The sequence below is a fragment of the Bison bison genome, unplaced genomic scaffold (genome assembly GCF_000754665.1).
Source record: "Bison bison bison isolate TAMUID 2011002044 unplaced genomic scaffold, Bison_UMD1.0 scf7180017864466, whole genome shotgun sequence".
Lineage (NCBI taxonomy): Eukaryota > Metazoa > Chordata > Mammalia > Artiodactyla > Bovidae > Bison > Bison bison.
Genome location: NW_011495027.1, coordinates 1,992,183 through 2,007,054, shown reverse-complemented (window position 1 = coordinate 2,007,054; position 14,872 = coordinate 1,992,183). Strand labels below are relative to the sequence as shown.

Here is a 14,872-nt window from a genome sequence, read left to right as displayed (position 1 = left end):
ACTGTAGAGAATTTTGAACTCTTTTAAATCTGAGATGGGAATGAAAGTTGTGACCTTGGATTACATTAAAGAACTATCTGCTTTTTATCTTAAAAGTATAAAGATGAAATAATACTCTTTGCAACAAATCTGGGGGTTGAGTGGGGTCAATCATTTTTATTGCATGATCTTGAGGTGAGAGGAAAAAAAGACTCAGGCTGACAAAACTCTCAAATCTCTGAAATTTCTGACCAGTGCTTTTTGTACTATACCAAACTATGATTATAATAATTTTATAGGAAATACCTAGAAAATAACAATCATGTTTCCTTATTTTGTCCTAATAATAAAACCATTGATATTATTATAATTATAATAAAATAAGCTTCATTTAAAATAGCAGTGACAATTATATAGTTCTTTCTGTTTAATAAGAAATCTAAACATTAACTGTGGAACATAATTATAATTTAGACCTTCTTGGTACTGATGACTAAACTTAGCAAAGTATATCTTCCATTGATTTGTTGAGGTTGTCAGAATAGAGCTCAATAATTGGTTAAGAGTTGGACTAGATGAACTTTAAGAACCGTGAAGCCACCATGGTAGAGATGTCCCTATCCTAATGAAAAATAAACTTTAGTGATCATTATAAACTGAAAGTGAGGACTCTGAATTTTTTCTTTTTTCATCTCTCTTTTCTTTTGTCTCCTCTCCTTCTCTTTCCCACTTGTTTCTTTCATTTCATTTCTTTTACTTTATCTTTCTTTCATTTCTAGCTCTCTTCACTAAGAATTTAAGGTGGTATCTGGTAAACATCATAAATATCTTTTAAAAGATTAGTAAAATACAGGTGCTTCTTATTCTGAGTTCTACTGGGTGCTGCCTTCCCTTAGAAAGTCCTAGTCATTTAACATTTTAATCATTTAATGTTTTCCCTATCTGTATTAAATTCTAGGCACAGCCAGAGCCTTCTCAGTGTTTGATTAACAGTTATGAAATTATTATTATATAAAGAAGACTGAATAACTAGTTGATAAGTTGAGAAGATAGTGAGTTTTTAAATCCTCCAAATGTGAAGAGGTTGGTTTGGGCCTTAATCTACTGTACTAGCAAGACTGGTGTAACTAGGGAATTCCTGGTGGTCAAGTGGTTAGGACACCACACTTTCACCATTGAGGGCCTTGGTTGGATCTCTGGTTCAGGAGCTAAGATCCTGCAAGCTGAGCAGCATGGCCAAAAACAAAAGAAAACAAAACAAAACCCTGGTGCAATGAGGAAGTTTTTGCATGGTAGCTAAGTTTACAGTTCTTGCAGACTAAGATATTTTGCTTTCTTTATTGCTTTCCTATTTTAATTTTTTAAATGTAAACCATTTTTTACATTATAGTTTAACTTACAGTGTTGTGTTAGTTTCAGATGTACAGCAAAATGATTCAGTTATACACACACATATACATTTATGTGTATATATATATTCTTTTTCAGCTTCTTTTCCATTAGAGATTATTTAAATGCAAGATATTGAATACAGTTCCTTGTGCTATATATTAGGTCCTTGTTTATCTATTTTATATGTAGTAATGTGTATATATTAATCCCAAATTCCCAGTTTATCTTCTTCTCATAGCTGCTATCCCTTTTGGTAACCATAAGGTCAGGTTCTATGTCTGTGAGTCTATTTCTGCTTTGTAAATAAATTCATTTGTATCTTTTTTTTAGATTCCACTTGTAAGTGATATCATATATTTGTCTTTGATTTACTTCACTCAATATGATAATCTCTAGATTCATCCATGTTGCTGCAAATGGCATTATTTCATTCTTTATTATGACTGAGTAATAAATATTCTTTATCCATTCATCTGCCTATGGGTATTTAGGTTGCTTCTATGTCTTGTTGCTATTTTTGTTGTTGTTGTTGTTTGGTCGCTAAGTCATGTCCAACTCATTTGTGACCCCATGGACTACAGCCCACTAGGCTCCTCTGTCCACGGGATTCGTAGGTCTCCTTTTTCCTTTTCAGGGGATCTTCCTGACCCAGAGAGTGAATCAGCATCTCCTGTGTCTCTTGCATTGGCAGGCAGATTCTTTACCACTGAGCCACCAGGGAAACCGTTCCATGTCTTGACTATTGTGAACAGTGCTGCTATAAATGTTGGAATGCCTGTATCTTTTCAAATTAGAATTTCCTTTGGATATATGCCCAGGAGTGGGATAGCAGGATCATATGATTAATTCCTTTCTCTCCACAGTCTCTCTGGCATTTATTATCAGTAGACTTTTTAAATAATGGCCATTCTGATCTGAGAGTGATACTTCATTGTAGTTTTGTATTTTTCTAAAATTAGCAATGTGTGTATATGTGCATGAACAGTCATGTCCAAGTCTGTGCAACCCCATGAATTGTAGCCTGCCAGGCTCCTCTGTCTATGGAATTCTCCAGGCAAAAAAACTGGAATGGGTTGCCATTCCCTTCTCCAGGGGATCTTCACAACCCAGGGATTGAAACCGGGTCTCCTGCTTTGCAGGCAGATTCTTTACTGTCTGAGCCACCAGGGAAGCCCCAAATTAGCAATATTGTGCATTTTTCATGTGCCTATTGGCCGTCTGTATGTCTTTTTCTGAGAAATTTCTCTTTAGGTCTTCTGACCATTTTCTGATTGCATTGTTTGCTTTTTTATATTAAGCTGTATGAGTTATTTATATATTTTGGAAATTAATCCCTTGACATCTCCCAGTCCATAGGTTGTCTATTCACTTTGTTTATGGGTTTATTTGCTGTGCAAAAGTTTTTAAGTTTAATTTGGCCCTATTTGTTTATTTTTCTATTTGTATTACTCTAGGAGATGTACTCTTGCCTGGAAAATCCCATGGATGGAGGAGCCTGGTGGGCTCCTGGGGTGTCCATGGGGTCGCTGAGGGTTGGACACGACTGAGCGACTTCACTTTGACTTTTCATTTTCATGCATTGGAGAAGGAAATGGCAACCCACTCCAGTGTTCTTGCCTGGAGAATCCCAGGGATGGGGGAGCCTGGTGGGCTGCCGTCTCTGGGGTTGCACAGAGTTGGACACAACTGAAGTGACTTAGCAGCAGCAGCAGGGGATGAATATAAAAAAATTTTCCTGCAGTTTATTTCAGTGTTCTGCCAATGTTTTCCTCTAGGAGTTTTATAGTATCTGGTCTTACATTTAGGTCTTTAATCCATTTTGAGATTATTTTTTTGTATATGATATTAGAGAATGTTCTATCTTCAATCATTTACATATAGCTGTCCTGTTTTCCCAGCACCACTTATTGAAGAGACTATCTTTTCTCCATTGTAAATTCTTATCTTTTCTCACAGCCTTTATTTTAAAGTCTATTTTGTCTGAAATAAGTATGGCTACTCCAGCTTTCTCTTTTAAAAATTGTATTTATTTATTGGCTGTGCTGGGTCTTCATCACTATACACAGGATTTCTCTAGTTGTGGTGAGTGGGGGCCACTCTTGTAGTGTGTGAGTTCATTTAGTGCGTGCAGTGAGTGAGTTCTCATTGTGATAGTTTCTCTTGTTTAAGAGCACGGGCTCTGGGTACACGTGCTTCAGTAGTTGTGGCACACTGGCTCTGGAGCACTGGCTTGGCAGTTGTGCATGGGCTTAGTTTTCCCACTAAGGCATGTGGCATCTTTCCAGACCAGGGATTGAACCCATATCCCCTGTGCTGTCAGGAGGATTCTTAACCACTGGACCACCAAGGAATTCCCTCTAGCTTTCTTTTGATTTCCATTTTCATGAAATACCTTTTACTAATCCCCTCGCTTTCAGTCTGTGTATATCTCTAGATCTGAAGTGAGTCTTTTGTAGGCAGCACATATGGAAGCTGTTTCTTTACCCATTCAGCCAGTCTATATCCTTTGGTTGGATCATTTAGTCCATTTATGTTTAAGCAATTATTGGTATATATGTTCCCATTGGTTTCCCAGGTGGCTCAGTGGTAAAGAATTTATCTGCCAAGCAGGAGATGTGGGTTTGATCTCTGGGTCAGGAAGATCTCCTGGGGAAGGAAATGACAACCCACTCCAGTATTCTTGCCTGGAATATCCCATAGACAGCGGAGCCTGGTGGGCTACCATCCATGGGGTCACAAAGAGTCAGACATGACTGAGCGACTAAACAATAGCAGCAGTAGCTTGTTCCTATTGTCATTTTATCAATTGTTTTGGGTTTGTTTTGTAGGTGTTTTTCCCCTTTACTTCTTTTGTTCTCTTCTTTTGTGATTTGATGACTATCTTTAGTATTAAGTTTGGATTTCCTTTTCTTTTTCTGTGTGAATATCTATTATAGATTTTTGTTTTGTGGTTACCATGAGGTTTTTGCATAGCAATCTATCTATCTATATAGATAGATACTTTGCATTTGTATTCTCCTCCCCTCATGATTACTGTTTTTGATATTATTTTCTAATCTAAATATTTTGTGTATCCCTTAACTTCTTATTGTGGATATGAATTAATTCATTACTTTTGTCTTTTAATCTCCCTACTAGCATTTATTACTTTTGCATTTTTTTCTCCCTACTAGATTTCCTACTTTTATTCTATGAAAACTGAAGTGTTTTTGAACTTGAGCTCCACTACTTAATGGGCTTCCCTGGTGGTTCAGGTGATAAATCTGCCTGCAATGCAGGAGACCTGGTTTCAGTCCCTGGGTTGCCAAGATCCCCCGGAGAAGGGAATTGGCAACCCACTCCAGTATTCTTGCTTGGGAAATCCCATGGACAAAGGAACCTAGCAGGCAGTCACAAAAGTCAGACACGACTTAGTGACTAAACCACCACCACTTAATAACTTCGTGACTGTTAGCACATTAAATACACTACTTCAGTGTTTTTTAATTTGTAAGATGAGGATAAATGTCTACCTTAGCAATTATCCAGATAATTAAAGGAAATAAATGTTAATTGAAAGCATTTAGCATAGTCCCTAACATATAAGAAGCACTCCTTGAAAGAAAGCTGTTATTATTATTATTTTGAATGATTATAGAGATCCAGGGAAGGTCTTTTTGTATGTATGTGTACATTTGGGTAATTCTGACCAAGATTATGGTGAACTGGCTAGAGAAATAGGCCACAGGGAAACATTTGGAGACTTGCTGCAGAGATGAAGTAATGATGTAGGCTGACCTCGGGCAGTAGAGGCAGAGACAGAGGGACTGCAGAAGCTGGGGAGGGACATTATGTGAGGCATTTTTGAAGCGTGCTTAATAGGTCTGTGTAATTGCATAGGGATGCAAAGGTAGAGAAAAGGAGGGGTTAAAGTTACCCTAAAGTCAGGAGCCCGGGAGTGTTGACTAAGAATAATACATATAATGAGGAAGTTTCCAGAGGAAGCTGGTGCGTTTGGAAATAAGGAAAAAATGTGGAGACTGATAGTTGGTGAAGCCATGGGAAGAAGGACTAATCCAGAAAAACATATAAAGTGAGAAGAGGAAAGATGAACAGGCCGTGGGAAATTCCCCAGTTCAAGAGTTAAAAGCTTAAAGACTGAGACAGAAGAATGGTCAGAGAGACAGGAGGAAACTTGGAGACAACGGTATTATGGAAGCAAAAGGAAAAGGACATTTCAAGAAACGAGGGATAGTTATTGGGGTAGCAGAATGCATAACAAGTAAGCTTATATGCAGGGGCTTCCTACACAAAGTTTACTGCTATGTGTAAAAGTCAAGTTCACTGTGTATGTGAGTGTGTTGGGAGGATGCTCTGCTCCAGGAATTTATTCAGGAACCCAGGTTGATGCAACCAGACATTTTAATCCTTTCCTTTCTGGGTCACCTTGAGAGTGGATCCCATACCAGACAAGTGGAAGCAAAGAGCTTGGAGAAGGAAACGGAGGGACAAAACCACTCAGGCATAGCACCAAGCCTGAAAGTCGCACAGAGCACATCACACGAAGAGAACCCAATTACACAACCACACCTGAAGGCTGGGGAATGTAGTCTAGCCAAGGACCCAGGAAGGAGAGAAGCTGCCCATGATCTCTGCTGCAGGAAGGTTAAAAAATTTGGCTTGAAAGGAGGCTGAAGAGATTGTGCAGTTTGGCACTTAGACATTGGTGACCTCCCTCTGCAAGAATATTTAGCAGAGCCCTGGAGGTGGAAGTGGAGTGGCCAAATATAGGGCTCAGCTGATCAAAGAAAGAAGACAGGTTTCACACCCTGTTCTTTCCAGGAATTACCAGGAGCTATCATCAGCTTGCATGCTAGTCACCTGGCTGCTGCAGGGTGGGAAAACTTATCAACAGAATCAGGCCCAATGCTTTTTCTTTCTGCAGAAAACTTCAGGGTGTTGCGATCACTGTGGCGATGTTCCCAGAGCTCCAGCTTGACTGTCTAGAGCCCAGTAAACCCTGCGCCCCCGCCCATAGCATGTGGGGCTGGCAGGGATCTGAAGGGAGGAGGCATCTGCTGCCTGAGTGTGTGCAGTATGTGTGTGCACAAGTCCCTGAATGTGCGTATCTTCCTGCATTGTCTATTTGAAGATGATATTTGTACTCTGTCCCTCTTTGGATTTTTGGTAGCAAAGTTTAATTCTTAATTTGCTTATTTTCCAAGAGCTAAACCCACAGATATCATGAGGTGATTCAGTGTACAATCATTGTCATAAGACATGCCCTTACATAGGCTTAACTGAAGAAAATAATTATTATCTGACACACACACACATTCCAGTTCACATGCTAAAGGCCACTCCAGGAATTTATTTATTTACTGTTTTTTGTTATTTAGTTGCTAAGTCATGTCTGAATCTTTTGTGACCCTATAGACTATAGCCTGCCAGGCTTCTCTGTCCGTGGGATTTTCCAGGCAAGAATACTGGAATGGGTTGCCATTTCCTTCTCCAGGGATCTTCCCAACCCAGGGATCAAACTCACATTTTCTGCAATACAGAATGACAGGCACTGTCAATGACAGGCAGATTCTTTGTCACTGCACCAGCAGGGAAACCCAAAGGCTATTGTTGCTGCTGCTGCTGCTAAGTCGCTTCAGTCGTGTCCAACTCTGTGCGACCCCATGGACTGCAGCCCACCAGGCTCCCCCATCCCTGGGATTCTCCAGGCAAGAACACTGGAGTGGGTTGCCATTTCCTTCTCCAATACATGAAAGTTACAACCCTCTAAATAAGACTTTCAGTGGGGGGCTGGCTAGAGTCGTGAGAATTCTGCCCTCTCGAACACATATACTTAATCACACATTCAACCTACAACTTTCCCCAGCAGGATATGTAACTGGGTTTCTCCTAGTGGAGTGGATTCATTTTTATTGATTGAACAAACATTTAGAGAAAGCACACTGAATCTGAGGAACCCATTTTAGGCCCTGAGAATTGCTGTAAAACTCCGACCACTCTATCGTTTCCTACCGTACCTTTTAAAGTTACATCATGAAGTGTACTTCTAGCTGTTTCAGAGTCTGCTAGTTCCATGGGGGACTCTGGAAGAGAGAGAAATTTTTTCACCAAAGGGATGAGGGTGGGTGCTATGTTTATGACTTCCTCAGCTCTGAGAGGAGAGCGAGGCTCTGCATGTGTGGCGCAGGCTGTGGTGTAGGCTTTATATGGAGCCTCAATCTTCCGAACTCTTTCTCTAATGAGTCTCTGTGAACTGCAAGCTTAGACAAGCCTTGAAGTCACTAGGATGGTTAAGTCACTAATTTAAGCTAGTTGAAATAAGCAGAACACCCTGCCAACACACACACACACACACACACGCTATTTGAATTGTAATACATAATTCTTTAAGCATTAAATTTCTCCCAATCTGACACTAATTATAAAAATGCAGCTAAAGCGTAACCAAATCAAGGAATGAAATATAAAGAAGATATTTCAAATAAGAGATACTATCTTCTAGTGGTGAAAAAAATCTATTGACATGGGGACTAGCGGGGGTAGGAAGGTGGTTTTAAGGAAGTGGGGAGATGAAACTGAAGTCCAGAAGAAGAGATTTAAGAGGTGTCAAGCAGGACAGATGGACAAGAAGAGAGGAAAATAGGAGACTCAAGACAGAGAGGGCCACTGCCAAGAAGTTTGCTTGTGTCATTCTGATGTCAAGACTAAGGCACTCATCAGTTATTTCAAATGAAAATTTCTTGGCAAGCACAGTATCTTTTACAAATCGTCTTGAGGATCACTTTGCTGTACGAAAGCCCAGTTAATGTCCTTCCATGGGGTGACGTCATCTCTCCTCATCCAGAATTGCACACAGAGAGCTTTCACCTTCCTTCCATGAGCTAAATGGACTCTCAGAGGCAAATGATATTTAATTGATCTTCACTTGTTCTAGCACTTTACAGGTTTGAGGTTTTCTACTAGAATTATTTAATATAGTTTTAAAATAGCCCCCGTTTAGCTATTTGTGTCCTTTTTGGAGGTGTTAAACGTGGAAGCAATTATCCTTTTCATGACAGGATTTTTTTTTTTTCTTGGCTCAGTAAAGCTTTGTGCTTTGTGACACCTGATGCGTAGGTAAGGAATCGGGCTTATTTTCTATTAATTTGCAGTGAGTTTCTTTCCTTTAGAGACCTGAAGGGGTAAGATGTATGCTTCTCTGACAGATAAACCACAATCTGTTAAGTGTGTAGGAGGACACTAAAAGCTGGAAAAGATTATGTTCTAGCAAAGGAAAATGTGGAAATCTTCCTTTTGTGTTACTCCATAAACATGGCAGAAAGGCAAAAAAGAGCTGATTAAGTGGTTTCATGGGAAGTAACCTAGAAAAGGACAGTCTTTGGGGTTGAATTATTTCTTGTCTTCTAAATTGGAATCTTTTTTAGAGTGTGTGAAGTATCATATTTTTAGTTGATGGGCCCATGAATTTGAAAGGCTCAGGTTCCTACTAGCGTTCAGTAAGCTGAGGCACTGCCAGCAGAAAAGATAAAATAAGCTCCCAGATTTCATCGAGGGTGTCTGATGTGTGCCAAGAGAATTTATTTTTCACATTCAAAGAGAATAAGTTTTTGTTGTTGTTGTTCAGAGAATGATGAGCATACCAGCGTAGACGGTTTGCGTTCTGCTTAAACCATGGTGGTAGTGAACTGTCTAGGAGACTGTAAGATGTTTTATACTGCATGAAGCTGAAGCCAGAATACATTAGACAATACAACTGCTTTCTCCATTTTCAGATTCTAGCGAGAAAGTAGATCATTTCAAAGTTTCCTAGCAAACTGACATCCCCAAAGATGAACAAATATCACCCCAGGGCCAGAGGTGGATAGGAAAGGCATGTCAGGAGTTTTCAGAACCCAGTGATCCTTTGTGAAACATGGGCAGTATTTGCAGGGGTTTGAAGTCAGTTAGGGCAAAATCATCTTAGTAACTTCTGTAGAGCATTTCCAATGGGGCAGCCATTTTACTGAGTCCTTTATGTGTACCATATTAGACATTGATCACCTCTAGGAAATAGTTATGATTATCATCTTCTGCAAATGAGAAAATCAAGATAGAGAGAGGTTAAGTAATTCTGTCAGGGAAATACTGCTCATAAACAGGGGAGAAGAAGCATGAAGAGCACTGGAATTGAATTCAAAGGATCAGAGTCCCAAGACTGTGGACTCAGCTGTATGGAACACAGAATCTGGAAATCCTCTTACGATTGGGACAGCTGAGGGGTCCAAGTCTGGTTGGCTCACAGAGATACTGGTGATCAAGGCCATCTATATAGGAAAAGTGGAAATGGATAGAGTTTGCCTTTGGTTTCTCTTGCCTTCTCTTTATCCACCTTCCAGGGTTCCCACCACTTGTTCTAACCCCACTCCTGATTGCAAATTGAAGTCTCATTTCTAGAGGATTTTTTTCCTAGGAGGGATTACTATTAGAAGTAAATTATGATACCAGTTTATAAAATATTAAGGAGTCACTCCTTTAAGGGGTCTTGGTATTTCAATAGGAAATTTTTGAATGATAAAATATTTTCAAAACACATAGGGATCATTTCTAAAAGTGATGCTTCATTTCAAACCAATGGGGATGGTATTTTTCAACTGAAGCCCTCAAAGCACATTGTGGAATGGTGGTGGCAACTTTCTTGTCTCTTGCAAAGTCCTCTTTTATTACAGAAATGGAAAGAGAGAACTGAAAGAAGGAGGAAACATTTTGAGGATGGGAAGTGATACAAAAGGGGGGAAGAAAAGCACGAAATCTCATAATGGGGTGGTGAGTTCAAACTCCACCTCTGCTAGTGTTTAGCCATGTGACTAGGATGCATGTTGGCAGTCAGGACCTTCTCAGTCAGTGCTGATGCCCTCCCCTTCTCCCCCTGCCGTACTGTCTGAGAGCTGAGAAGAGGGACCAGATCAGGAAGGGAAATGCTAGAGACTGATAGAAGAGGACTGTCTAGAAGAAAAAGACACTAAGTTATGAGGCTGAGTTGTTAAGGTGAATCAATGGCATTGCATTCATTCATTCATTCATTCATTTAATGGATATTTATTGATTGCTTCTGCAATTCTCTTGGGTCTGAGACTAGACTCACTTGGATTAGCTCTACACTGCATTTTGAAATGCTGATTTTGCAGAATTGTGTCTTTATACACTTCAGTTCAGTTCAGTCACTCAGTCATGTCCGACTCTTTATGACCCCATGAATCGCAGCACGCCAGGCCTCCTTGTCCATCACCAACTCCCGGAGTTCACTCAGACTCACGTCCATCGAGTCAGTGATGTCATCAAGCCATCTCATCCTCTGTCATCCCCTTCTCCTCCTGCCCCCAAATCCCTCCCAGAATCAGAGTCTTTTCCAATGAGTCAACTCTTCACATGAGGTGGCCAAAGTACTGGAGTTTCAGCTTTAGCATCATTCCTTCCAAAGAAATCCCAGGGCTGATCTCCTTTAGAATGGACTGGTTGGATCTCCTTGCAGTCCAAGGGACTCTCAAGAGTCTTCTCCAACACCACAGTTCAAAAGCATCAATTCTTCGTCGCTCAGCCTTCTTCACAGTCCAGCTCTCACATCCATACATGACCACTGGAAAAAACAGAGCCTTGACTAGATGGACCTTTGTTGACAAATTAATGTCTCTGCTTTTGAATGTGCTATCTAGGTTGGTCATAACTTTTCTTCCAAGGAGTAAGCGTCTTTTAATTTTGTGGCTGCAGTCACCATCTGCAGTGATTTTGGAGCCCAGAAAAATAGAGTCTGACACTGTTTCCACTGTTTCCCCATCTATTTCCCATGAGATGATGGGACCAGATGCCATGATCTTCATTTTCTGAATGTTGAGCTTTAATCCAACTTTTTCACTCTCCTCTTTCACTTTCATCAAGAGAATCTGATAAAGTCAACCAACTTAAGGTATTAAGTCCAGGTATTCTCTTGATCCTTCTTCAAATAAAGCTTCCAGTGGGAACTTGGGAATGTTAAACAAATACCATTTTCTATCTTACCACATTATCCTAGACTACTCTGGCCAGAATGCTTATTTAAGCAGCACATATTTAATCAGCAGATCTACCACTAACCATGGCCCCTGCTCTCTCTGGTAGGTACACACATGTGGTTGGGAAAATATCAAAAATATATCATTGTTTACCTACTTGTGAAACTCCACAGTTTCCAAGTTAACCACAGCAATTGAAATCACATAGGATGATGTAAACCACTGGATTATTAAGAGCTGTTTAGGATTTTAACTGACCATCATGGATTACATTCCTGTTCTTCAGCCAGGGCCATGTGCAACATAGTGATGCATGATAATATACCTCCAGCTTTTGACTTAAGATTATAGGTCAAAAGGGATAGATATTAGTCAGGACTAATTCCAAGATCTAAAAGAGGTTGACCTTAGTCATCCTGCTTTGACTATGCTATTGGGAGTTTGCATCCAACTGCTCCCTGAGTATACTGGCCTCACCAGCCTGCACATACAAAATAAGGCCATGATGATGTTAATTCCTGCATTTCCCTGGTCTTGTAGTTCTCTTATTATCAAACTGTTGCTCCTCTCCAGCCCAACTCTCCCACCTTCTCCCAGCTGGGAGGGCTGTCTCACAGGGGCTCAGAGGGAAGTCTGCACCCACTGAGGACAGCTGCTGCCTCACAGCTCTGTCCAGTGTCTGCTGTGCCAGTTACCACTGCTCCTTGGGAAGAAAGCTGCTCTCCACAGACACTGTGTCCTGGGCTTCCCAGTGTGTTAGCTGGTGCCATGTGCTCTTCAGGCTACACCAAATTGCTGGAGCTTCAGTGCATTCCACAGGGAAAAAGAAAGACTCTTCCCCTCACCAACTCAGTACCCTGCCTGTCACCTGGGCCCTGAGCTAGAACTACCCGGCACAAGCAAACGAGGTTTTCAGATTTTTGCCTCTCTCCCTACCACCTTTCCAATGCACCTCATGAGGTGATGTCAGGGACTTCCAGAGAGACATATCATCTCCTCCAATATTTTCAACTCTGCCCTCTCTCCCCCAGGTCCCCACAAACCAACTTTGCCCCTTCTCAGTTCAGCCAAAAGCTAAAAACCTTTATGGGTGTCCATGTATGCAATCTATAACTTATGGATCACTGGTCTCATCTTCCCAGTCTCCATTTAGGCTCAGTCGGGCCCATGCTGCTACCCATTCATAAAATTTTCTGGGTTTGCTGAGTTCATAACCACAGGGAACTGAGGGGTCTGGTGGGGTCTGAGGGGTCTGGAGCCATTTGGCAGTACAGAGAACCCATATGAGAACCACCCCCAATTGAAGGCATCACAGTGCTGGACAGAAGTGCTGCTTTTGAGGAGTTTATGAACTCTTTCCAGCATGACTGCCTGCTGAGGGAGATGGAGCTCAAAATGTGGAAGGTAATTTGGCCTAGAAGACACACCTGCAAGTACCTAAGAAAAAGGTTCCTGTGGGCTGCAACACAGCATGGAGGTTCAGTCTCTGCCCTTCAGTTCTCTTAGGGCATGGGAAGGCAGGGAGTTGTGGAATTCAGATGGGGCAAAGGCACACCATCTTCATCACATGGACTTCAGAGGGGACCAAGAGACAGAACACTCGGGGAGTGGTGTTGCTCTCTGTACAGACACGGGGTGCCATGTTTTACTGACCCCAGAATCCTCAGGGCTAGGCAGCAAGAAGGCACTGTTTCCTTTATGACTTCATCCCCTCTTACCTTTTGACTTAAAACAGGACCTCCAGTCATTCATTCTGGAATCAAAGACCTCAAGGTCCTGAAAACAACGCAGTCTGGATTTGAAGGATTCCTCAAGGATCAGTTCACCACCCTCCCTGAGGTGAAGGACCGGTGCTTTGCTACCCAAGTGTACTGCAAATGGCGCTACCACCAGGGCAGAGATGTGGACTTTGAGGCCACCTGGTACGAAGAAGGGCTAGGGTTTGGCACTGGCACAGGTAGTGTCCACCCTCTTTTCCAGGGGCCTAGGAGTCTTCAGTCTGAAAGAGAAACTTGGAGGCCATTTAGTTCAGCCTCCCCACTGTAAGAAATCCCTTCTGATGGATAACAGAAAGAACACTGGTCTTACTCTGAGTTAGTAAACCTGCACTTGAATCTTAGGTGCTCTTAGCTATAACAGCCTTAAGTGGACTGCCTGATTTCTCTGATGCTCTCTTTCCTAACTGACTACATCAGTAGTACACAAACATGATTGGGTATGAGAACCACTTGGAGGGTTTGTTACACTGTAGCTCACTGAGCCCATCCCCAGAGGTTCTGATTCTGTGGCCTGGAATGGGGCCCGAGAACTTGCATTTTCTAACAAACTCCCAGGTGTTGCCCATGCTGCTGGAGCAGAGGCCACACTTCCAGAATCGCTGGATCAAATGATAGTGGCCTTGTCACTTCATAGCAGCTGCAGGGAGAGCTAAACCAGGCTGACCAAACTCATCCCAGTCTATCAAGGGCTTTCCTGATTTTAACACTGAAGGTCCCATGTCCTAGGAAACCTCTTGGTCCCAGTCCAATTGGCCACCATAGGCCAAACTCAAAACGAGATGACAGTTACAGAAGCATTTTCTAAATGATAAGTTCTTTAACATTGTAAAGGTATGGCTTTTATTTTAACATCCTAGACAAGGAGTGATTAGGCCTCTGAATTCCCAGTTTGCTTTTGACCAGGTATCTCATTCCTTTGTTGAAGTTCTAATTGTTAGAAACTTGTACCCTGTTATGAGCTAGAATCTGCCTCCGGTAGCTTCCTCCCACGGGCAGAGTGTTGCTCTGCTCCTTTTATTATATGCTAGGTTGGAAATGCTTGAAGAGAACCTCACCTCAGTCTTTTTTTTTTCCTTGTTTTTTCAAGTGTTACCCATGGGCAGCAGTCTGATGTATTTATGTTGAAATGAGTATGAAATTGAGATAGTCAGGGTACCAGTTGGGCCTCCCACTGAGGAGAAGGACTGAGAGTAGATCATTTAATTTTTAAGCTCATATTCCTTCCAAATTGGTGACGACAATAATAGGAACTGCCTCAGGTACATTGAGAAAATTTAATGAAGTAATCACATAAAACACTTAGCCTGCAGCCTGGCATGGTAAAACCCCTGAAAAATGCAGCAATTCAAGCAACCAGCCAAGCCAAGCAGTACAAAGGTTAGAATATGAGGAAGTCTTCTTCATGAATTCTTCAAGCATGGAGGGAAACTTAGCCTGGAATGCCCATTGAGCCCTGGTGCCAGATTATGAAGATAGCCTAGTTATGCTCAATATGTCTGTTGACTGGTGTGTGTGTGTGTGTGTGTGTGTGTGTAAAGAAATTAGAAGTTAGGGTTTTTTTTTTTTTTTCTTTTTGGCATTATAATATATTCCTGTGCTGTGCTAAGTCACTCTGTAGTGTTTGACTTTTTGCGCTCCAGTGGACTGTAGTCCACCCGGCTCCTCTCTCCATGGGATTTTCTAGGTAAGAATACTGGA

The 14,872-nt window shown here is 41.5% G+C and overlaps 1 protein-coding gene across 1 annotated transcript in view; it reads left to right on the top strand.

Moving 5' to 3' along the window:
• The window catches only part of LOC105003256 (uricase), a 36,683-nt gene that overhangs the window by 16,146 nt on the left and 5,665 nt on the right, over nt 1-14,872 (top strand). Inside the window, exon 5 of the mRNA XM_010860301.1 lies at nt 13,132-13,318. Coding sequence (XP_010858603.1) covers nt 13,132-13,318 — 187 coding nt within the window. The remainder of the gene's footprint in view (nt 1-13,131; nt 13,319-14,872) is intronic.